Here is a 25978-nt window from a genome sequence, read left to right as displayed (position 1 = left end):
ATTTTGGAATTATTGCACTTTGAACTTTTTTGATGGGCTCAAACCGGGCTCTTGTTACCCTTTGGAATTAACCCTATAGGTCATCATAGTTCATTTTACAAGATTGGGGACTGGACAATGGTCATTTTTCTAACTTTGAGAATTGATTCCGCCAACATTAAGTTTTAACAAAACAAAATCTAAACTTTAAATTTTCATCAAAATGGAGTCATTTTAACGGTTAGTTTAATTTAAGCCAAACGTTTGAGATCGTCTGTTTGTAGAAGACACAATTTCTTACAGCCGTCTTACAACTATTTCGAGATAGGCAAGAAAATCTATATGATGGACAGAGAAATGTTTAGGAAAGTTTAACATAGAGACTTCCTACAAATGGGTGTGTGTGTGATCGGAGACTGACTTTCCTATTAGAACATGTACACAGGGAGCATATTCTCCAAAACGAGGAAATACTTTTTATTCTATAATTATGGTCATTTACGGACAAGTATAATCTGCTGTTCAAACTCATTCAAACATATGTACAATCAACCATCGCTTATTGAAAAATTTCCCGACTGTATCGGGGGGGGGGGGGGTGTTGGGGACTGAAAGGGATAGTCTAGTTCAGGCGACGAAAAATACTTCTTGGTTGTACGGAACTTTTTTGATGGGCTCAAACCGGGCTCTTGTTACCCTTTGGAATTAACCCTATAGGTCATCATAGTTCATTTTACAAGATTGGGGACTGGACAATGGTCATTTTTCTAACTTTGAGAATTGATTCCGCCAACATTAAGTTTTAACAAAACAAAATCTAAACTTTAAATTTTCATCAAAATGGAGTCATTTTAACGGTTAGTTTAATTTAAGCCAAACGTTTGAGATCGTCTGTTTTGTAGAAGACACAATTTCTTACAGCCGTCTTACAACTATTTCGAGATAGGCAAGAAAATCTATATGATGGACAGAGAAATGTTTAGGAAAGTTTAACATAGAGACTTCCTACAAATGGGTGTGTGTGTGATCGGAGACTGACTTTCCTATTAGAACATGTACACAGGGAGCATATTCTCCAAAACGAGGAAATACTTTTTATTCTATAATTATGGTCATTTACGGACAAGTATAATCTGCTGTTCAAACTCATTCAAACATATGTACAATCAACCATCGCTTATTGAAAAATTTCCCGACTGTATCGGGGGGTGGGGGGGGGGGGTGTTGGGGACTGAAAGGGATAGTCTAGTTCAGGCGACGAAAAAATACTTCTTGGTTGTACGGATTAGTCACATTAAAGACATTTAAAACTGGATCAAATAACAAAAAGTTTTAAAAAAAAGTTGTTCTTACTAGATGTTACATCTAGCAAGAAACTAGATGTTGTACTTCTAGTAAGAACAACTTTTTTTCACTTTTTGTTATTTGATTTAGTTTTAAATGTCTTTAATGTAACTATTTCGTACAACCAAGTTTTTTTACTTGGAACATCTTTAGATGGTCGTCATCGTTTTAAAAATTAAAATGGTTTAAAGTCAAAACCATAATAAAATGGTTGTTTGGTTTCGAAAGAGATTGTACATGACGTAAAGTGAGCACCAGATCATCCAAGGATGCTTAAATTGAAGAAAAATGGCAAGGCTAAAACATTCGCATCATCGGGACTCTAGATTCATTCGTACATTCACGGTATTGTGCTAAAACTAAAATATATGAATGATATTTTATTTCATAATATATTAAATATACAAGTCAAAGTCGATATAATATGCAGTCGTGAAGTGGTGTTAATTGAAGACTGCTACTAAGATTTATGCAGCGGGTGCTTCGGTGGCTGCATCAGCCGGTGCCTCCTCGGCGGTCACTTCACAAGCAGGGTTGTTCTCCCATTCAGCGACGCCTTCAGGAGCACCTAAAAACTCTACATTTTCTTCACACTGGAAATGAACACAAATAGATTTCAATTCAAAACATAAATTGATAATAAAAACTAATAAATTATGTTCAAAATTCTAATAAAATAGCTTAGTATGAGCAATAGCAAAAACCTGTCCACTTTTTCAAGAGTCAAGATAAGATAATAAAACGATTTACCTATTTGATTAAGTTAATGCGGACAAGTTTTAGAAAGAAAGTAATCATTTTACCTCTAGCAACATTCCTTTCTCGTCGGGAGTATCACCACAATGACATTTTCTGCCGTAAACTTCTGACTCGGATCCCGCCGGCATAAATGTGTCGAACAACATACAACCTAAAATAAATAAATATATAGTTAAGGTTATGTTACTGTGGAAATAATACGTTAACATGGAACTAATGTTTTTCTACAGCTCGTGAAGTTGTTGGTGATTACGTTCACATATTGTTTTTGCCAAAATGTGTTTTATATTAAACAGATTTAATGTGGTAAAACGACTTACACAACCAAAATATGAAATAGTAAGCCAGATGTATGCATAGTTACCAGTATTTTTTATCGAAATTAAACAGAAAAAAGACTTACCTTCTACGCATGCGCCATCATTGCAAATGCTCCCACAAGGACATTCCCTGCAATGATATTTTAATGTTTAGTAAATCAAACACTATTCCATTTGGGGAAAAACAGGAATGTCGTGGATGACAATTTGTAGCAATCAGATCAATTCTCATTTCCAAGGAAAATCAATTCAGTATAAATTCATGTTATTTAAAACTTTTTATCAAGAACATTTCTTTATTTTAATGTTTGTTTTACTGTTGTTTTACTGCCGATGTTTTTATTGTCATATTTCGACGGTCGACCCCCTAATCGTCGACCAATAATAAATTACGAATTTCTCCGTAAGTGACCGATTTCTTATTCTACATGAATTGAATCAGCGGTTAGTATTTCGTAATATTCAACGGTTTTACTTGTTAAAACGTTGTTGTTGTTTTTTTTTTTTGTTATAAAAAGAAATTTCCTTTTTAACTATATGATGCGTAATCATAAAAAGTTGTTAAAAAAAGTACTTCTATAGCATGATACAGTACACGTAACATATTTAGCAGTAAGACGCGTAAGAGCATTCGATAATCCTAGCGCTGTGGACTTGTTAGCTCCGAATGTTACATTAGATTCCCTCTTTACTCTGCTCAACTATCGCAAACATAGGTTCAGAAATATAATATTATTCAAACATGAATGTCAAACTTAACTTTTCAATATTCGATATAATTCCACTTAAACATTGGTGAAAGAGAAACATTTGGTAGTATTTACTTTGTATCGGTACAGGAGTTGTCTTCATCCTCGTCAGCAACAACAAAAGCTACAGCAACAACAAACAACAGTGCTACAGTTAAACGAACCATCTTTATCTCCAGGGATATAACTGAAATAATACAAGGATGAAAATGAAATATTGAAATGAAAAGATTCATTTTGTTCTGTTAAGACTGTAATAATATGACATTTTTAAAGATAAACAGCCTTAGTTTTTCTTTTTTTATTCTTTTTTATTGTTATCATTTGTTTAATAAGAAGTAGCAAAATCTACAAAAAAAACAACAAAAAACAAAACCTCGTCCTTAACTGACCTTCAGTAGTTGATAAATGATAATACAAATATGATTTTAGCATAATAAGATTATAAAGATATAAGTTTAACTGTATAATATTAAATCATTTGTATATATGAAAAATATGAGGTACACTAAAAAATGTTACATGTATAAACCTTTGTTCCTTTCGGAATTGTTCGGTCCAAAAAGTTCTTTTTTTAATACACAAACTGAATTGCTTTCACGCTCTTATATAGTTAACAAAAGGCCGATAGAACAAACGTGGCACTACGCTATCAAACATAACTCAGCCTACATTTGTTGTCAAACACCATCTGTGTAAGTCCCGACATCACATAACGAACGACATATGGACCAAAACAGACCCCTGCAGCACACTGGGTGTCAAATAAAAATGTTTATATATCACGCAAAGCCACGTACATCTATCGGTTCTATGACAAACCTAAGTTGACATCATAAATTTCCGTAGAAAAGCATGAAAACTCAGGCCAGAAGCTTTGTAACGTACATACATCACATTACAGCTAAAAAAATAATAGTGCAAAAAGGGGAACTTATATGTTGTTTATATGTTTGTTTTAAATACTGCAAATACCCTGATTTTTTTCTACATGTACACCGTAGGCGAATGTAGGGTATATAAAGAACAATATTAGTAGATGATCAGTAATTTGCAAATAAAAACGTTAAAAGCATATTTTTTCAGGAAATATGTCAAAGTATTCTTTGTTACCGAGCCCCTTAGGTGACATTTTCTAAACTTTTTTCCTGGGACTGAATTCGCCTTTACTAAATATTATGTCGTTATTACGAAATATTAATTAAACGGAATCACAACAGGTGTTTAAGACTCTTTCTTGAAGAGACCAGTAAGACCCTGGCCAGTAGATGACCCCTATTGATTTTTGGGTCAGTCGCCACAGGCCAATGTCACAATGACCTTAATTTTAAAAAAATATTCAGGGCCTTTTCCAACTGTTTTGGGAAAGGGCCTTTGGTTTTAATTTGGGAAAATTATGTGGTATTATGTGAGAAATTTTCAAAAATTGAAAAGCTACCTTACAGATGGGTTTTAAAGGGGCTGGAATATTTAGCACGAGGGTAACTGTTTACAGCGGTAGCCGTATCTCAAACTATATTTGAACGAAGATACAACTATGGTAAACAAAAAAATGTACAGATTGAAAAATGTATTTATAAATACTGTATTATTATTCGATTTTCCATAGTTTAATCTGAATTACATAAGAACGGTCTCAGTGATATCATTATATATTTAGACAAAATTGTCGATGTCAAAAATTTACATTAGATACTAATTAACATTACAGCGATGAAACAAATTGGTGCAAATAATGTGTTGACTTGAACTGATATAATATTTCAATGACTTGTCAATAACATTAAACAACCGGGACTATCAGTTTGAAAAATGACAGATAATGTACAATTTGCAAAGCTTGAGCTTTAACTTAAAACAAGTAAAAACGTATCATTGTCTAGAATATTAATATTGTGTATTGTGTTAAAAACCTATCAAATTAAATGAGCCGCGTCACGACAAAATAAACATAGTGGGTTTGCGACCGCGCAGTCTGATCAGGATCCATGCTATTCGCTGTCAGTTTCTCCACTTGTAATAGAGTTGGTAAGCGAACAGCATACATGGATCCTGATCAGACTGCGCGGATGCGCAGGCTGGTCTTGATCCATGCTGGTCGCAAACTCACTATGTAGGTTTTGTCGTGACGCGGCTCATATTATTTTAAGTTATTTTATATGGAATATCAAGTTTAACTAAAAATGACATATTCAATTTAAGAAATACTGTTCCATTAAACTCCATGATGCTGTTACAAGACATACTTTGTTTCATACCGCCTCCGTGGTCGAGGGGTTAGAGTCGATGACTTCTAATCCAGTTACCTCTCTGGCGTGGGTTCGATCTCCGGAAGATGCTTTGGTATTTTAGCACGGAGGAAGGTAGTCTAGTACTGGTGTAACTCTCCAGGAACGATGGTTAGGAAATTCGTACAGCTCCATTACTCGTTAAGGTGATTCCGCTTTGTCAGCCATGTTTGTTTTCACAAAGTCTGTCCAAAGTGAAAGTAGGCCAAAATTCATATAACAACAAAGCTCTTATTTTAAAATGATGAACCATTTGAAAGTACACTTCCAGGTTTATATTTTAAGGACAATTATAAACAAAAATAAAAAATGATAACAATAAGAATATTTACCTTGAATGTGCTACATTTCTGAAGACCAAAAACATTCTGTTGCAAAGTTTTATGCACATTTCATGAATGGCAAAATCCTTTTTTAATTCTGTTTTAGTGCCTACAAAAGCTATTTTTTGCAGCAAATACAAAAATCTTTCAAAACTTAACTCCAAATAAATCCATATCTCATGTCCTTCTAAGCACATGGCCTCCATTATTTTTTGTAAAAAAGTAGTGCAAGAAAACAATCATCATTTATAGCCTTATGAACTGCAATTAAAATGAAAACACAATCAAACTTTAAAATCTAACCTTTTTTATGTGTAACAGTGAAGTGTGTCTGTTTGTTATGTACACAAGAGATAGATAAATGATGTTTATTTTCATGGTACTACTTTTTTACACATGTCATGGTGGCCATGTTTTTTCAAGGTCAGATAAACTACTTTCCTAAGGTTTATATTTTTTAAAGTTTTTTGTATTTTCTGCAAAAAGTAGCTTTTGTAGGCACTAAAACAGACTTTAAAAAGTATTTTGCCATTCATGAAATGTGCATAAAACTTTTCAACAGAATGTTTTTGGTCTTCAGAAATGTAGCACATTCAAGGTAATTTTTCTTATTGTTATCATTTTTATTTTTGTTTAAAATAGTCTTTAAAACATAGAACTGGAAGTGTACTTGCAAATGGCTCATCATATAACAATGTGAGCTTTGTTGTTATATAAATTTTGGCCTACTTTCACTTTGGACCCACATAGTGAAAACAAACATGGCTGACAAAGCAGAATCACCTTAAATAAGTTCAATATGGGACTTACATTCATTCAATAAACTCTATTTTGTCGTATTATAATTTACTAATGTTTTTGATATGAAAGTACGTTAAAACATATTAAAACGATTGTATGTTGTTATAATATGAACAGGCTAACACATAAACATAGATACGAACACCTATCACCTCTGGTTTATTCTAGATGCAGATGGTTTCCGATTTTTTCGAGTCGGTCACCATATTTTTCTCAGATATATAGTTAGTTTTAGCAGAATAACAAAAATTCACGCTGGCGCCAATGGAACTGGTTCGAATTCTGTACAGTCTGTACACGTCCATGTATGTGATCAATTGATAATTGAAAATTTTGTTGTTTTTTAAAGCTGAAACTATAAAATGACTCGCATATAGTAATTTCATGTATGAATAAAACAGTGGGAACTCATTTTCACACTAGTATTTAACATGCTGTGTTGCAGCATTTAAACTCATTTAAACGGTGGCATATTTCTGCCAACTGTAAACCATAGAATTGTTGCGTTAACTATCTGACTAGAAAATAACGAATAAGTATATAGCTTCTTAAAACACTAAAATGTGCCCAGAATTGCTAACACCGTTAAGTATCAAGTAATTATCTATATAAATAGATAAATTTTCAGTTAATAGATAAACCAGAATGTTTCGGACATATAAACATGTGTAAACCAGTATTGAACAGAACAGAACAGATTTCAATGCAGCCATAGGCATTATTTTTACACAATCGAAATAATAATAATAATATGATGATGATGATATAATAATGATGATTATGATGATGATGATGATAAGATATTTATACGTTGAGATATTAAATATGATATAAATATTAAAATATTAAATAGATATAAAATATGCGTATAAGTTTCAAAGAAAAACTAAAATATTCTTTTTTCTATGACCTCCAAAAATGAAAACTATTATAAATAAATTAATGAATAAATAAATAAATAAACTACAACAATTAGAAGGTAAGTCTTTTTTTGTTTAATTTCGATAAAAAAAAGTATTTGCAAGCAACTATTACATCTAGACACCAACTGGAACTTCGAACGTTGACGTGTTTCATTAGTTCTTGCGTTAGATAGAAGCAAGATTTCAGGCATTTCTATGGCGATTTATGATGTCAACCTACGCTTGTCACAGAAGGGATAGGTATATGTGGCTTTGAATGCGTATGTAAACATGTTGAATTTTTCTACTTGACATCCGGTATGCTGCAGGGCTCTGTTTTGGCCCATATGTTGTTAACCTTGCAAGGTCTGTCCTCATCAGCTGTTACTTGACCACAAATGTGGGCAGACTGATGTTTTTACTGGACATTGTGTGGACTATAAAAGGCCATGGACAGATTCAGACTGCGCATTGAAAATCAAATTTTGTGAAGTGAACAATTCCGGAAGGATCAAAGGTTTGTACAACTTTTTGTTTCATTTCAAATACCTTCAAACAAATTTATACATTAACTAGAATAATATATTTAAAAGCAACAATAACGATTAATCTTATCTCTTACTAAAATATTGAGACTATTACTACGACTTACAGGAATTAAATGTGTTATATAATTATGCCAAAGTCCTATTAATATTTGTATTGCTATGCTGAGCTGGTGTTGGGGCATCATTTTTTCGTGGTTGTTTTATAATACTCGTAAAATAAATGATAACTCGTTTTTTTCTCTCGTTTTTTTTTTTTTTTTTTTTTTTTTTTTAGAAATAGTATAACACTGACGTGTGCTACTGTATCATTACTATTCTACATTTCGTTCCTGAAATCTCTATGCATACCATACCTTTTCAGAGTAATCACCTGAGTTAAAAATGGTCCGTTTAACTGTAGCACTGTTGTTTGTTGTTGCTGTTGCCTTTGTTGTTGCTGATGAGGATGAAGACAACTCCTGTGCCGAAACAAAGTAAATATTAACATATTGTTGTGTTACACTAATTCATATTTAGTCATTTAATCAAAGTAAAGGAAATGAAAATGTAACATTGGGGCTAAAATGCCCATGGAACATGTCAAAGATGTCAAAAATAGTCAAAGGAATAACGAAGTGACACTCTTACATCTTAATGTTTATTTTATATACTGCATCTAATACTAGAGAGATGTTATTATATATTGTAATATCTTTTCTCTTTATTTCTTAGTAACTCATATACTTAAACTGTCTCTTCTGTGTATTTTCTAACTTCTTTACATTGAAAAAGTAATGCATTCTAAGGAATTATTATTTACCAAGTAAAATATTGAACATTGCGATCTTGGCGATGAAGGCCTTTCATTCTTAGAAAAAAGTTGCAACATTGGTTTGCATTTACCGAATTTATTTCTCTTGCTAGAATTTCCGATATATATAAATCGTTATTCATGAAATTTACTTCATTTGCAACTGTAATGGAAATTATATTTATATGAAATTACAATTCCATTGCAGTGATTGTCCATGTGGAAGCATTTGCAATGATGGCGCATGCGTAGAAGGTACATGTATTTCTTTGTAATCGGTCTTTAAAGCTTAATTTTGATAATAGATTTTATTAGTTGTTCGACAACAAAAAACAAGATTGTCATAAAGAAATAGAAAAACAAAGTTAGAGGAATGTCAAAATATCTTAAAACATTTAGGAATTATCATTCTGTAGAAAACATTGGTTAACGTATTATCACTTCAACTTTTTATGTTCATTTATTTTAGGTTGTTTGTTGTTCGACACATTTATGCCGGCGGGATCCGAGTCTGAAGTGTACGGCAGAAAATGTCATTGTGGCGATACCCCCGACGAGAAAGGAATGTTGCTAGAGGTAAAAATATTATGACAAAAAACTTAATGAAACTTGTCTATATCAAACCAACACCAAAATTAAATTTCATAAGGACTTCATTTTTATATGCAGTTGTGTAAATACTACATTATAAAATGGGAAAGTGTTGCTGTTACTAAGCTATTCCAGAATAAGACAGATTATAAGTATTTATTATAATTTTATGTTTCTAATTTGAAATATTTCTTTTTTTCCAGTGTGCTGAAAATGTAGAGTTTGTAGGCGCTCCCGAAGGCGTCGCTGAATGGGAGAACAACCCTGCTTGTGAAGTGACAGCCGAGGAGGCCCCGGCTGATGCTGCTACCGAAGCACCCGCTGCTTAAATCATTAAGACCTTCATCATGTTCAAGTTACACCAAGTTCACGACCGCATGTTATTCCGACTTTGACTTGTATATAGAACATAATTATTATTATTATGAAATAAAGTAGTGTCATTATTTATTATTTATTTATTTATTGGTCAAAAGTAAAGAGGTGATGATTAAATGTATATTTCAAACGCACTGCCAAAAGTACCATTCACCGAGTGGAAAACCAGACCAAATGTTTCTGTGATTGCCGTAGCTGACGTTCAAGATTAATTATATCTGTCATATGTTGCGGTTCGGATCGGAATATCCGTCCCGAGGTGACCCGCCCATTGGGCGGTAACGAGGCTTGCCGAGTTACCGCCCATGTGCGGGTGACCGAGGGACGGATATTCCGATCCGAACCGCAAACATGTCAGATATTTTTTCTTGCATACCCTACCATATTCCATTATATTTTAAATTCTTTATCTTTAATTTCAATGGAAATTTATATCATTACAACTACTTTCTTGCAACAGCGTATGAATTACAACTTCATTCATAACGGTAAAATGACGTCATCCTAAGCGTGGCAATGTACAGCACGCGACTCATCTGGCACCCCCATGCCAGATGAAATTTCCGGCATGGGTAAAACGGAAACGCCAGTCTGATCTGCAAGAAAAATCGTGTTGTGTCCACTTTGATAACGTCAAAATATATAACTACATGACTAGTATAATTAAGTAATTTACTTCAAACTCGGAAGCAAAGTATCACATGAACAGTTACGATTAAACGATAGCAATTAACGGCATTAGGAATGTTTAACACAAGACATATTTCATTTTTAAAGTGTACATGTATTTTGAGTTTCTGTGACCTGCTAGAACATCACATCAAAACCATTTATATACATGTAGTTCAACATCGCGAATGTAGAGTCCTATAAAAAGGCACGTGAATGAAGAGTCCTAAAGAAGATATTTCACCTCGATAACGTGAATGTAGAGTCCTAAAGAAGAAATTTCATTTCAATAAGTAAACGTTAATATATAGTCCCAAAGAAGACATTTCACCTCAATAACATCAATGTAGAGTCTTTGGAGAAGAATCTTCACCTCAATAATAGTCCTATTAAAAACACACGTTATGCAAGTAAGGTGAATGTTGAGTCCCAAAAAAGGTATGTACGTAACTTACAACGTAAGTCATATTACTAGAATGTAGTGAGATCGGTTGACCCCCCAATTTATTTCCGCTATAAGAAGTTTCTATGCTCCTGCAGATGAGTTCTATTTCGCAGTTTTCATTTTGCCTGAATGATAACTGCACCGCCTCTACCCCCCACCCCCATCAAAATTATACATCAATCGCAAAGAAAATTTTGGACATGTGACAGGCTAAAATGGCCTCAGATCGATCTTAAGGTAATGTGTAACCAACACTGAAAAGCCTTTTACTCTATCTCAATCCATTGAGAAGTTGCAGCACTTTGAAATCAGTTTTGATGGGCAAAAAAAAAATGCAAAATAGTGATTTTTTTGGCAATTTTGAGACATCCCCCGTTGCCATGGTTACAAGAAATTTAAGATTGAGCATGCTGTCACAGAGGCTTTGGTCCGGTCTACATTTGTGACAAGTTTCATCAGTATTGAACCATTTTTCATAGTTTCATAGAAGTTTGAACTTGTAACAGGAGGCTTTTCAATGAAAACGGCCATGTTTCACAATATGCTCATGCGGTAAAAGGTTAAGTAATTACGAAATATTAATTCGTTTTTACGAAATATTATTTCGTAATTACGAAATATCAATTCATAAAAACGAGACAGAATTCGTAATTACGAGTCTCATTCGACTACATGCAATTATATTGATGTTAAAGCTTCTATTTTTCTTACAATATCATGTCATGGCCGTTACATGACCAACTGTAAAGTATTTGTCATTGTCATTATACTCTCAACAAATTTGTAGTAAAACATGCGAAACATGGACTCTTAAATTATCCGAGTATTTGCAAATGATCTTTATCGTTTTTGATGAGATTTCTTTCTTCTTCTAACTCACGTGAGGAGTTCCGAAGTAAAGCAAACTTGATGTCATTTATCACCCAGCATCGAGCATCTTTAAATCCAACAACCGTAGTTGTATATGCCGGGATCAATTTTTACAGTGGCATAACCAGTGATTTTTTATGGTAATACAAGTTTAAGGTTTCAGCTCAAGGTAGATGGCTACAGAAATTCTTTAATTTTACAGATTCAACACAGATGCTGATATTGTCACAACGAGATTTACATTAGTTAGTGAAATACTAATTAACATTATAGCGATGAAAGAATTAATTGGTTTCAAATAGAAAATTAATACTATACTTGATGCAAAAAATGTGTTGACCTGAATTGATATCATACATGAGTTTTTTTCTTTCAATGACTTGTCAAAAACAGTAAACAAACGGACCTATCAGTTTCAAAATTAACAGATGCAAAGCTTTAGCTTTTGCATATCATTGTCTACAATATGAATATTGTGTACTGTGTTAAAAACCTATCAAATTTTAATATGGTATACCGACTTTAACTGAAAATGATTAACGTCATATAGTTGGATTCATGTTTTTACTGTAAGCTGTCCTAGTTTTAACTATGTGATAAATAAAACACTATATTCGTACATATCTTCATTACTTATTTTATTCATATGGAACCTACGTTCATTCAGTATCCTCTATTTTGTCGTATTATAACTTATTAACATTAAAACGATTGCATATGTTGTTTTAATTTGACTAGGTTAACACATAAACACATATATGGACACCCATTGTTCCTTCTTTTACCCTGCAGATGGTTTCCGAAGTTTTCAAGTCCTCCACCATATTTTTTTCAGATATAGCTGGTTTTCACAGACATAGACACTAATGACACCAATAGAACTGGTTCGAATCCTGAACAGTCTGTACACGTCCATGGATAAGATGATTGGCAATTTTGATGTTTTAAAGTTGAAACTATAAATGACTCGTATATGGTAGCTTCAGAACTCATTATCATATTTAACATGTTGTGTTGCGGCAATTCAACTCATTTGAACTAGAGATTAGTATGGTGGCATATTCCTGCCAATAGTTAACCATATAATTATCGCGTTAATTATCTGACTAACTAATTAACTACGGTGGCACAAAGGAGACATTTGTGCGTTCATATTTATCTCGTGCGCACGAGATACAATGTCATGACCATGAGATACTAAGTCGTGGTCACGAGATACTATGTCGTGGCCACGAGATACTCGAGTGGTGTACACGGGATACTATGTCGTGGCCACAAGTTACTTAGTTGAGGGAACGAGATACTTAAGTGGTGCACACTTAAGTATCTCGCGGCCACGACTTAATAATTCGTCGCGACGACATAGTATCCCCTGTGCACGACTTAATAATCTCATGCCAACGACTTAGTAACTCGTGGCCACAACATAGTATCTCGTTTCCACAACTTAATAAGCTCGTGCCCATGACTTAGTTACTCGTTGCCACAACATAGTAACTCGTTCCCACGACTTAATTATCTCGTTCCCACGACTTAGTAACTCGTGGCCACGAATGAGCATATAACTTAAAAAAACACTAACAAGTACCAACACTTCACATTTTGTTAAAATGTCTGTTCACAACCTCAACTTGTGAATGTTTCTCAAGCAGACAGAAGTCTAGTGTTAACCAGTATTGAACAGAACAGAACATATTTCGATGCTGTCATAGCCATTATTTTACACAATAGAAATACATGTAATAAAAGTGGTAAAATAAAATATGATGATTATATGATGATGACGATGATGATGAAATATTTATACGTTGAGATATTAACATATAAAATATGTGTATAAGTTTCAAAGAAAAACTACATCTTATTTCTATGGCCTTTAAAAATGAAAACTTATATAAAAAATAAATATACATTTGTATTACAACGGTCCAAGAATTTGCAAGCAACTAATAAATCTGGAAACCGGCTGGAACTTTGAAGGTTGACATGTTTCAAGTTCTTGCGTTAGATAGAAACAGGAGATTTCAGGCATTTCTATGGTGATTTATGAGGTCAACCTACGCTTGTAACAGAAGGGAAAGGTATATGTGGCTTTAAATGCGTATATAAACATATTAAATTTTGCTGCTTGACATCCGGTATGCTGCAGGGCTGTTTTGGCCCATATGTTGTTAACTATGCAAGGTCTGTCCTCATCAGCTGTTACTTGACCACAAATGTGGGCAGACTGATGTTTTTACTGGACATAGTGTGGACTATAAAAGGCCGTGCAGAATTACAGACTTCGCATTGAAAAATCAAGTTTTGTGAAGTGAACAATTCCAAAAGGATCAAAGGTTTGTACAACTTTTTGTTTCATTACACATACCTTCAAACAAATTTATACATTAACTAGAATAATACGTTTAAAAGCAACAATAGCGATTTATCTTATCTCTTACTATTACTACTATGACTTACAGGAATGATCACATTAGTAATTATGCTAAAATCCTAGTAATATTCGTATAGCTATGCTGTTGTTGGGACATTTTTTTCGTGGTTGTTTAATAATACTCGTAAAACAAATGATAACGCCTTTTTTGTTGTTGTTGTTGTTTTTTGTTTTTTTGCTTTTGTTATGTTTTTTAAGAGAAAAAAATAGAGAAATAGTATAACACTGACGTGTGCTATTGTATCATTACAATTCTACATTTCGTTCCTGAAATCTCTATGCATACCATACCTTTTCAGAGTAATCACCTGAGTTAAAGATGGTCCGTTTAACTGTAGCACTGTTGTTTGTTGTTGCTATTGCTTTTGTTGTTGCTGACGAGGATGAAGACAACTCCTGTGCTGAAACAAAGTAAATATTAACATATTGTTGTGTACACTTATTCATATTTAGTCATGTAATCAAAGTAAAGGAAATGAAAATGTAGCATTGAGGCTTAAATACCCATGGAACATGTCAAAAATAGTCAAAGGAATAACGAAGTGACACTCTTACATCTTAACAATGATTCTGTATTGTTTATTTTATACACTGCATCTAATACTAGAGAGATGCTATTATATATTGTAAAATCTTTTCTCTTTATTTCTTAGGAACTCATATATACTTAAACTGTCTCTTCTTCTTATATTGAAAAAGTAATGCATTCTAAGGAATTATTATTTAGCAAGTAAAATATTGAACATTGCGATCATGGCGATGAAGGCCTTTCGTTCTTAGAAAAAAGTTGCAACATTGGTTTGCATTTACAGAATTTATTTCTCCTGCTAGAATTTCCGAAATATATAAATCGTTATTCATGAAATTAACTTCATTAGCAACTGTAATGGATTATATATTGATATGAAATTACAATTCCTTTGCAGAGATTGTCCATGTGGAAGCATTTGCAATGATGGCGCATGCGTAGAAGGTATTTCTTTGTAATCGGTCTATATAGCTTAATTTTGATAATAGATTTTGTTAGTCGTTCGACAACAAAGAACAAGAAATAGAAATACATAGTTAGAGGAATGTCAAAATATCTTAAAACATTTAGGAATTCTCATTCTGTAGGAAACATTGGTTAATGTATTATACAGAAGCATTACTTCAACCATATATGTTCATTTATTTTAGGTTGTATGTTGTTCGACACATTTATGCCGGCGGGTTCCGAGTCTGAAGTGTACGGCAGAAAATGTGATTGTGGTGATACTCCCGACGAGAAAGGAATGTTGCTAGAGGTAAAAATATTATGACAAAAAAACTTAATGAAACTTGTCCATATCAAACCAATACCAAAATCAAATTTATAAGGACTTTATTTTTATATGCAGTTGTGTAAATACTAGTACTACATTATAAAAATGGGAAAGTGTTACTGTTACTAAGCTATTCCAGAATAAGACATAATATAAGTATTTATTATAATTTTATGTTTCTAATTTGAAATATTTCTTTTTTTCCAGTGTGCTGAAAATGTAGAGTTTGTAGGCGCTCCCGAAGGCGTCGCTGAATGGGAGAACAACCCTGCTTGTGAAGTGACAGCCGAGGAGGCCCCGGCTGATGCAGCCACTGAAGCACCCGCTGCTTAAATCATTAAGACTTTCATCATGTTCAAGTTACACCAAGTTCACGACCGCATGTTATTCCGACTTTGACGTGTATATAAAACATAATTATTATAATGAAATAAAGTAGTATCATTTATTTATTATTCATTTATTTATTGGTCAAAAGTAAAGAGGTGATGATTAAAAGTATATTTCAAACGCACTGCCAAAAATACCAATCACCGAGTTGAAAACCAGACCAAATGTTTCTGTGATTGACGTAGCTGACGTTAAAGATAATTCGTGTTGTTTCCACTTTGATATAACTACATAACTAGTATACGTATGTAATTTGCATTGTGTACTTCAAACTCTGAAATGAAGTATCACATGAGCAGTTACGATTGAACGAAAGCAATAAACGGCATTAAGGATGTTTAACACAAGACATATTTCATTTTAAAAGTGTACATGTATTTTGAGTTTCCATGACTTGCTAAAATATCACATCAAAACCATTTATATACATGTAGTTCAACATAGCGATTGTAGAGACCTATAAAAAAGACACGTGAATGAAGATATTTCATCTCAATAACGCAAATGAAGAGTCCTAAAGAAGAAATTTCATCTCAATAAGTAAACGTTAATATATAGTCCCAAAGAAGACATTTTACCTGAATAACATCAAAGTAGAGTCCTTGAAGAAGACACTTCACCTCAATAATGAGGTTAATTGGTTGATTAAGTAGTCCTATTAACCCATTGCTTCATGAGCATTTTGTGAAAAATGGCTGTTTTCATTGAAAAGTCTCCCGTTACAAGTTCAAATTGCTATAATACTATAAAAACTGCTTCAACACTAATCAAACTTGGCACAAATGTTGACTGGACCATTGCCCTTGCAACAACATGCTCAGGCTTAAATTTTCTGTTACCATGGCAACGAGGGGACATCTCAAAATTGCCAAAAATCACTATTTTGCATTGATTTTTTCCATCAAAATTGATTTCAAAGTGCTGCAACTTCTCAATGGATTGAGATGGAGTCAAATGCTTTTCAGCGTTGGTTACACGTTACCTTATGATCAATCTGGGATCATTTGCAGCCTCTCATTAGTCCAAAATTTTCTTGGCGATGAGGGGGACTCCGCCCCCTTCAACCCCCCCCCCAAACAGAAGGGGGCACACCACCCTTCTGGCAACCCCCTGATGTATCTTTTGGTTGGGGGGCCGCGCCGAAAAAGAGGTCACTTTTTTTAACAACATTTCTCAAACAAAAACAAGTGTTTGGGGCCTAAATAAGGCATTTTTTCATCATTTGAGACAACAAAAAGGGGGGGTGAAAAAGGCGTTAAAAGGCGTGTATATGAAGTAATGGGTTAACAGAAAATGATGAAAATACTTGAAATTACCCTTAATCGCGTTTTTTCAGGTTTAAACATGGTCTGTCATATAAATTTGAAGAAAAATTGTTGTTTTGTAGATTTTTTTATTTTATTCATTAACCCATTGCTTCATGAGCATTTTGTGAAAAATGGCTGTTTTCATTGAAAAGTCTCCCGTTACATGTTCAAATTGCTATAATACTATAAAAACTGCTTCAACACTAATCAAACTTGGCACAAATGTTGACTGGACCACTGCCCTTGCAACAACATGCTCAGGCTTAAATTTTCTGTTACCATGGCAACGAGGGGACATCTCAAAATTGCCAAAAATCACTATTTTGCGTTGATTTTTTCCATCAAAATTGATTTCAAAGTGCTGCAACTTCTCAATGGATTGAGATAGAGTCAAATGCTTTTCAGCGTTGGTTACACGTTACCTTATGATCAATCTGGGGTCATTTACAGCCTCTCACAAGTCCAAAATTTTCTTGGCGATGAGGGGGACTCCGCCCCCCTTCAACCCCCCCCAAACAGAAGGGGGCACATCCCCCTTCTGGCAACCCCCTGATGTATCTTTTGGTTGGGGGCCGCGCCGAAAAAGAGGTCACTTTTTTTAACAACATTTCTCAAACAAAAACAAGTGTTTGGGGCCTAAATAAGGCATTTTTTCATCATTTGAGACAACAAAAAAGGGGGGGGGGGTGAAAAAGGCGTTAAAAGGCGTGTATATGAAGTAATGGGTTAAAAACACACGTTAGGCAAGTAAGGTGAATGTTGAGTCCTAAAGAGGGTATGTACGTAACTTACAACGTAAGTCATGTGACTAGAATGTAGTGAGATCCGTGACCCCTCCCCCACCCCAATTTATTTCTGCTATAAAAAGTTTCTGTGCTCCTGCAGACGAGTTCTATTTCGCAGTTTTCATTTTGTCTGTATGATAACTGTAGCGCACACCTTGTCACATTTAGTTCAAGTTATAATTAAAGTCACATCTCAATAACAAGTCGAGTAACTAGATAGAAACATCACACCACACTTCACAGTGATCGGCCTTATCAGAAAATAAATAAATATTTGAATTTAGCTCAAATTCTGGTCGTTGTTTAGTTTAAAAATTCTTTTTGTGTTACCATTTAATTAATTGAATTAAAATGTCACACGTCTTCTTAATAATCAAACCATACTTTTTCCGAAAACATTTTCTTCTATAATGAAATTACAATGTACTGTTGAATATTGCGTGCAGTTTCATTAAACAATTCAATTTTGAGACTTTCATGGAGCGAAATCATAGTTCACTAGCACGTTTCCGCGAGATACCAAGGTAAATGGCGCCTTTTTTACATGCAGCAGGTTGCCGTCATTCGGCTACCACTGATAGACAACACATTATATATATGGCGAGTTTATTGTCATCCTATATAAATTGGTCCTGTCAAACTTAATACAAGAGTACAGATTATGTTGACTGCCCTCTGGTATACGACCTATGTAAGGTATCATAGCGAGTACAAAAATGTCATATTCCCGGCAACAGATGTAGGTTATTTCACATTTATGTTTTACTTTCCTGATACAGAGACAATTGTTAAATAAAATATAACTTTTCTGAACTGCCGTTGCACAATCTATATGGTCCAGTGTCAGTCCTGAAGGTTATTCTGCCTTTACCGGTATGATTATTTCAAAATCTATCCACAAATAACAAAGTGATGGACTGGATAAAGAGTTGCATACAATGCCTTAACAAATTTCATATAATGTAAAGTGAATTGGAATAACACTCAAATTACTCCTTTGAAATAACAACAAAACATATAAATAGAATAAATTTATTGTCCTGAGTGTCGCAAACAAGAAGTAAGTAAACTCAATTATATCTAGTAATTAAATATCATCAAATGACTGCAAAGATATTCAAATATCCGCATGTACTACACAAATTACATCAACTCGAACTATAGAAAAGTCATACAAAAAATACAGGTATGAACTAAAATATCAATTCACACAAAGAGCGGTGGGAGGGCGGGAAATTTGAAACTTCAAAGCGACACGAAAAATACTAATAGCAATGATAAATGGTAAGTAATCAGTATAAGTACTAGAAGCGTAGGAATACAAACTCCTATGACCAATGAAAAGTTGTTATGAAGTTGTGATCAATGCTTGGTAACCGTAGTTAAAAATAGAACTACGAAAATTCTTCGGCTGAATCCGACAAAAGTCCGAAGTCATCCGAATAATATAATAACAAGTTTCAGTGTCCTAATTAGTTATTTTAAGAACTTAAAATAATTCAATATTTAAACAAAAGGACCATGATGGCCCTGTATATAGCCCCCCCCCCCCCCTCCCCCCGCGAGTGGAGACAATTTTAACCAAAGTACTTTTATTTGAACTTGAACAAACTTGGTAGACACCCATTAGAAGATGTTTCATGATAAATATCTAAGATCTAGCTCTTTGTGGTTTTTAAAGATCCTGTAACACATTTTTTCATGGTTTTATTTAATAAATATGATGCTCAAAGTTAGATTTGTCAGTATTGTAAGTTCCAATAAGCTTTATTTATAAAGATATTAACGAATTCAACATTTCATGTAAATAAAGGGAGGTAATTAAAAACTTATTTTCTATAAATTCTAAGTCAAATTTTCCAATAAGAAAAAAATGCATATAATTTATTGATTAAATATAATGTGCACAAATATTTGCAGTACACATTTTATATATTCTTCGATGTTTGAAAATTGTTTTATTTGCATAATTATATACATATATAAGTTTTTGCAAGTGTGGTATACACACAGTAACAATATCAATCACAAAACATACAGGATCTTTAAATGAAGATTTTTTAAGATATTACTATATACGTACATATAGGTAAAAACAATAACCCCTCCCCCCCCCCCACCAGGCGGGGCCAATTTTGACACCGGGGCTTTTATTTGAACAAACTTGGAGGACACTCACTAGAAGATATTTCATGCTTAGTATGTAAACTCTAGCTCTTAGGGTTTTTTAAAGATCCTGTAACACATTTTTTCATGGTTTTATTTAATAAATATGATGCTCAAAGTTAGATTTGTCAGTATTGTAAGTTCCAATAAGCTTTATTTATAAAGATATTAACGAATTCAACATTTCATGTAAATAAAGGGAGGTAATTAAAAACTTATTTTCTATAAATTCTAAGTCAAATTTTCCAATAAGAAAAAAATGCATATAATTTATTGATTAAATATAATGTGCACAAATATTTGCAGTACACATTTTATATATTCTTCGATGTTTGAAAATTGTTTTATTTGCATAATTATATACATATATAAGTTTTTGCAAGTGTGGTATACACACAGTAACAATATCAATCACAAAACATACAGGATCTTTAAGAGTTTTTAAGTTAATACTATACACATATAAGGAAAATCAAAGACCCTTGGGGCGAGGCCAATTTTAACCCCAGGGTCCTTATTTGAACAAACTTGGTAGACACCCATTAGAAGATTTTCCATGCTAAATATCTTAGCTCTAACTCTTTGGGATTTTTAAAAGAAGATTTTTTTAAATCTTTACTATATACATAAAGGGAAAAACGATGAATCCAGGGTTTTTATTTAACAAATTTTATAGACATCTACTAGAAGATGTTTCATGCTTAATATTTAAGCTCTAGCTATTTGGGTTTTTTAAAAGAAGATTTTTTAAGATTATACTTATTTTACACATATAGGGAAAAGCAATGACCCCCTCCCCCCCCCCCAGTGGGCCAATTTGACCCCAGGGATTTTATTTCAACAAACTTGGTAGACACTGACTTCACAATGTTTTATGCCAAATAGAAATACATAGCTCTTACGGTTTTTTAAAAGAAGATTTTTTTCAAGTTTTTTTCTTTCAGTTGCCATGGCAACCAGAGTTCTGCATGGAATTTGATTCTTTGAACAATTTTTAAAGTTGACTACCAAAGGAACATTCCTGTGAAGTTTGGATGAAACTGCTCAGTGGTTAATGAAGTGATTAAAGTAAAAGTAAGTCGTTTAGAGTAAAAGTTTATGGACAGACGCCTGACAAAGGCGATCACAAAAGCTCACCATGTCACTTTGTGACAGGTGAGCTAAAAGTTAGCAAAAAAGGTTATTCAATATTCTAACAGAACACAGGAAGGATTGAAGGAATGAATACAAGATAATAAATAAATAATAAGCTAGTATTTTATATACATCTATTTATTGAAAACAAATTTAACAAATATTTTCACTATACAATAAAGTCAAGACTTAAACTGGTGTTACCTGCTCAAATGTAATGTACATTAATTCCTTCTCTATAAAGTTGTACGTATCTTACAATCTTTATACAATACTGTCAACAAAAGAAAGGTTGAAAATAAACATACAAAATTAGTTCACTTCATCTGCACTGTATTTTAATAAATTATGTGAAACATTCAGATCAGAAATATATCCGTACACAAAACTATTCATGTAAACGAAATAAATATAATCCACTTGTTAGGTCAAATCAAATAGTTAAGTAACACATGCTGTTTTTCTACAAATAGTTTTTTAATCACCAGGGCTGCGTTATCACATTTATTTCCTCTTGCCACCACCACCAGCCAATATCATGGCAATTCTTATGAAAATGTTCAAGGTGTCTGCATATATTCCAAGAGATCTGCAAAATAAAGTAAAACTCCCTATATTATACATGAAGATTTAGAAGAAAAAAATTTGTATAACATATCCATTTAATGAACAACACACATGTACATATACAAAGTCACATGACAAGTAAGTGATTTTGCAGCTCCGTATTAAAAGTGACAGAGTATAGTTGTGGTATCGAACAGTCAACTTCATTAAAGTACTGCTTCACTTGATAAACAGGTCTTCAGGCTCAATGACACTATACCCACCTCTGGTCACAAGTCCAACTAGACTTAGACAGGTATACGTACACTTATGCTGAAATAACCCCTATAAGCTGAGCACAAAACTGTTACTACTACTTTAACTCTAATCCTGACTTCACAGGCATGTTTCATACAACAGATGCATTCAACAAGGAAATTATGACAGTTTTTATGCGTCAAGAAATGCTTTAAACTAATTTAAATTTTTAATACCATAGAAATTTACCAAGCCATTGTGATATTTTTAATGATTTTGTAAAAATGTTTTAAACTGATTTAAATTTTAGCAACAAAGAAATTTCTTATGAATATCTTTATAAGTATATTCAATATTAACTATTTACAAAACTTAAGATATTTGCAGGCCAAGAAAATAAAACAATATAAAAACCCTTTATAGTAACAATAGATGTCAGAAATACAGACACACAATGGTAAATATTTTTCAGTGACTCCTTTATGTTATCACAATATGTAATCACTAATGGATACATAGCTAATAACCAGATGTAAGAATCAGATAGCCTCTGATCACCAATATAAAATTGCAATACTTACGCATTTACAGGGTCATATGGCTGCATGGCATAGGGCGGATGTGTTTCAGCTCTCTTCATTATTTTCTGTGTGTCATAAAGGAGGAACATTCCAAAGAGCACAAGACCACCATAAATTGAGATAGAATACAGGCCTGCACCGAGGGCTGTTGTAGGTGGCAAGAACATTCCAGCTGACAATATATATATATATATATCTTAGTTACAGTGGCATATTTTGTATATACAATGTAAATGTATTATTTCTATACAGTATTATCACTTCGATCAGAGATTTTTTAAGCATTTTAATGAAATCAAAATAAATGATGCTTCAAGTGAATTGATCAATTATTGAAAGTGTGTAATACCATTATAGATGGATGTTAATGTTGCTAAATATGAGATACATGATCCAATATCTTAAATCATAAATTGCTTTTGATAAAAATATTATTTTCATTGTATATATGTCCATACTGGATCATTATGAACATTATCAACATTTATTTTAAAGAAAAATTGTATAAGAATATCCAAATGATAATTTCTATTGGTTGTATCAATATTTGAAATACTTATGGACAAAGTACTCATTGTTGATCAATTTGCTTTAAGTCTTTCACGGTAAAAACAAGAAAAACTATGGTTTCATGTCAATATTTTTTTAGGTTAGGAATATATGTTTTTCATGTATGGACATTTATTTTGTCCATACTATTACTTTATATTGAGGTACATTTTAATGAACCAACTTTTACATGATTGTAAGGGCACTGTAGGATTTTCCAGCATTAAAGTGTTACATTGGGCCAATAATGTCAAACTCACCAATGGAAGAAGCAAAAACAAGTCCAAACCCACAGGCTAGAGGACCTCCAATGTTCAAGAATTTCTCACTTGGTGCACACATAGCTACAGTTGATAAACCTAGGGGGGAAAAGTTTAAAAAATCAACACACAGTCAATAATAATAATTTTTGTAAATATTTAAGTAAGACCTGTACTGACACCGGTAATCAAAGTTTCATCATAACTTATAAAAAGTCTTGTTATTTTTTCAAAGAAGTATACATCAAAAAGTGCTTACAACTAATAACATCTTTGCATGATTAAACATTGCTATTTTTAATAAACATAAAATCTCCACATTTTATATACCATAAAAAGCATTTGAGAATACAAGTCTACAGCTGTGACTTTTTTCTAGTAACTTAAAATTCTTAGTTTCATTCTTAAGATTTACACCAATATTCCTCAGTTTAATTTCCCCATGGATTAAGGGATGGGCAAGTAAAAACATGCCATTTAGGTATACAACAGTAATTCATATGTTTCAAAAATTGCAAAACTATAATTGACCCAGTATTGATGTTTGTTCCTCTTTCTTTTATTGTGTATGTTTTTGTAACTATAATAGATTTGAAATCCAAACTTCAAATCTTTCTTTAATTTTAAGAAATGCATAAATATGGTGCATATTTGTTCTAAGTTTTGCATCTAATGTACGGTATCATTTAATATATTTGAGCCGCATCACGGCAAAACCAACATAATTGGTTTGCAACCAGCATGGATCTAGACCAGTCTGCGCATGCTTGTCGCAAACGCATTATGTTGGTTTTGGTGTGACCTGGCTCAATTATAAACTCATATTCGTGTACCTCCCACCACTCCTGCAGTAAGCCAAGCAGCTCGTAGAAGTAACGGACCACCAAGGTATGTCAGTGGGGCTACAACTGCTCCAAGAACCCCAGCATGTACCATCCAAGCTAGCTGCTTAGCACCAAATCCAGGCTTGTATGGGATTGAATGACACAATATATTTGTACCAATGATTGCAGCTATGGTTCCTCCCATTGCCTGAAAAACAAGGAACAAGTTGTTTTAACTGTCCATTTATACATGTAAATATACACACATATGTACACAAAAGCTGTCTTTTCTGAAGATAAAAATGAATTGGTAATTTTATGCACTTAAATCACTGTCAGATACAAATAACAGGGAGCTTGAAGTGACATGCCCATTATAAAGTGTAACTGGTAGGTGTGCAGGTATAAGTCAAACAACTTAAATCAGATTTCGCCATAACTGTTTTCAATTTTATATTCTGCATTACTAATGATCCATCACTCCATAAATACTGAACATACTTTATTGGGAACGTTCTCTTGATAAAAGAGAAGGGCAGTCTTGATATATCTAAGGCAGATTTTATACTAATCTTTCAAATGATCTAATATCAAAACAGAACAAACCAGCAAGGAGTTTCTTGTCATCATACTCATTATTCTTGGGTTCCTACTAACAGCCACTGCGGAGGCTGCAGTAAGGGCAATACCTCCTCCGAAATACATGTATGTAGCTCTTACTCTTGCACGTACATATTCAGGCCACAATCTGAAGGAATAGTAAAAATAATAAGTTTTCTCTCCAGAATATGTTGGCCCATGTCCAGCTTTAGACTATTAAACTGATCTTTACAAAGCAAATAAGGTATATCAGGGATCAAACAAAAACATTTCAAATTTTTACTTGTCCTGCATGCTATGCTACTCATCCTGTATATTGAGCATGGTTTTCAGGATAAACTTTGACCATGCAATAGAACCTGACCAATGCACTAGACCATGAGAAAGCTTTGTTTCCGGTTTTCCATAATAAAGAGTAAACAAACTTATAATGAGAATTGAAGCTTTTTATCTATAACATTGTCAAATTTTTAACAATTTTGAACTTGTTTTGCACTGATCTCTTCTTGTAAATACGAGCAGAAAAGTGGAATTTTTGATCTTACACTGAAATTCCAGGGTCAATATTAACCCATCATAGTAAATTGTCAAACTTAGAATGTCATGGTCACTGAGTCAATTTTATCATGTTCTAACAATCAAACAAATATACATTATCTTCTCTGTCAATTACATTATAATTTATGATAGGACTTTATTATATTCATTATATACAAAGCTGCGCATATATACTAGTATTACAATGGAATATTAATTAAGCAGTTCATGACTTAAATGCTTCAAAAACTAAATTTCAATTTTGATAAGAATCCTTTGCAATAAAAATTATTGGGACAATTATATGCAATACTTTTGTATAAATAGATCTATATGATTTGTTTTCTCATTGGTGAAAAAAAAAGTTGCTTTCAAATAATTGATGACTTTGATTGTCTAATGTTTGGTTAAATGTTAACAAATTTCACTTTAAAAATAAAAGAACAGTATCTTAGCAGTAATGAAAAGGAATCTGTACAACTACACCTTAATATTACATGCTTACACAGAATTTTCTAGGACGCCTGTTTCATTGGATAAGGGCCCC

At 33.1% G+C, this 25978-nt stretch overlaps 3 protein-coding genes across 5 annotated transcripts; 1 reads left to right on the top strand and 2 right to left on the bottom strand.

Moving 5' to 3' along the window:
- Nucleotides 1–1708: 1708 nt before the first annotated feature.
- LOC132737277 (uncharacterized) lies at nt 1709–3839 on the bottom strand. Its single transcript, XM_060724539.1, has 5 exons — nt 3684–3839; nt 3227–3338; nt 2486–2532; nt 2127–2233; nt 1709–1916 (listed from the first exon to the last, which is right to left on the bottom strand). Exons 2-5 carry the CDS (start codon nt 3316–3318, stop codon nt 1791–1793), a joined length of 372 nt encoding a protein of 123 aa, XP_060580522.1. The 5' UTR covers nt 3319–3338; nt 3684–3839; the 3' UTR covers nt 1709–1790.
- Nucleotides 3840–7830: 3991 nt separating this feature from the next.
- LOC132737276 (uncharacterized) lies at nt 7831–15928 on the top strand. 3 transcript variants are annotated; one of them, XM_060724535.1, is made up of 5 exons: nt 7831–7982; nt 8375–8486; nt 9012–9058; nt 9273–9379; nt 9598–9839. In XM_060724535.1, the coding sequence occupies exons 2-5, from the start codon at nt 8395–8397 to the stop codon at nt 9721–9723; spliced, it is 372 nt and encodes a 123-aa protein (XP_060580518.1). In that variant the 5' UTR covers nt 7831–7982; nt 8375–8394; the 3' UTR covers nt 9724–9839. The 3 variants fall into 3 exon arrangements, with proteins under 3 accessions (XP_060580518.1, XP_060580521.1, XP_060580520.1); XM_060724538.1 differs by lacking the exons at nt 8375–8486; nt 9012–9058; nt 9273–9379; nt 9598–9839 and adding exons at nt 14490–14601; nt 15117–15163; nt 15370–15476; nt 15702–15928 and having other exon boundaries at nt 7857–7982; XM_060724537.1 differs by lacking the exons at nt 7831–7982; nt 8375–8486; nt 9012–9058; nt 9273–9379; nt 9598–9839 and adding exons at nt 13943–14092; nt 14490–14601; nt 15117–15163; nt 15370–15476; nt 15702–15928.
- A 5468-nt stretch (nt 15929–21396) lies between these two features.
- LOC132737278 (growth hormone-inducible transmembrane protein-like) lies at nt 21397–25972 on the bottom strand (the record flags this gene model as incomplete). The annotated part of the gene is given in 6 exon segments (XM_060724540.1): nt 21397–21865; nt 22662–22833; nt 23471–23569; nt 24304–24502; nt 24901–25042; nt 25937–25972. Coding segments are annotated over 6 exon segments (733 nt in total), but the record flags the coding sequence as incomplete, so codon positions are not given.
- Nucleotides 25973–25978: the final 6 nt, after the last annotated feature.

Source organism: Ruditapes philippinarum, unplaced genomic scaffold (genome assembly GCF_026571515.1).
Source record: "Ruditapes philippinarum isolate M1 unplaced genomic scaffold, ASM2657151v2 ctg5119_1_1_1_1, whole genome shotgun sequence".
In the NCBI taxonomy this organism is placed as follows: domain Eukaryota; kingdom Metazoa; phylum Mollusca; class Bivalvia; order Venerida; family Veneridae; genus Ruditapes; species Ruditapes philippinarum.
This window is presented reverse-complemented; position numbering and strand designations above follow the sequence as displayed.

Bases quoted from the DNA above. Each gene is read 5' to 3' on its own strand.
- LOC132737277 (XM_060724539.1), bottom strand. From the start codon at position 3,318: ATGGTTCGTTTAACTGTAGCACTGTTGTTTGTTGTTGCTGTAGCTTTT. The intron at 2,533-3,226 runs GTAAATACTACC...ATATCATTGCAG, and splicing joins AACTCCTGTACCGATACAAA to GGAATGTCCTTGTGGGAGCA. The intron at 2,234-2,485 runs GTAAGTCTTTTT...TATTTATTTTAG, and splicing joins TGATGGCGCATGCGTAGAAG to GTTGTATGTTGTTCGACACA.
- LOC132737276 (XM_060724538.1), top strand. From the start codon at position 14,510: ATGGTCCGTTTAACTGTAGCACTGTTGTTTGTTGTTGCTATTGCTTTT. The intron at 14,602-15,116 runs GTAAATATTAAC...ATTCCTTTGCAG, and splicing joins AACTCCTGTGCTGAAACAAA to AGATTGTCCATGTGGAAGCA. The intron at 15,477-15,701 runs GTAAAAATATTA...CTTTTTTTCCAG, and splicing joins AGAAAGGAATGTTGCTAGAG to TGTGCTGAAAATGTAGAGTT.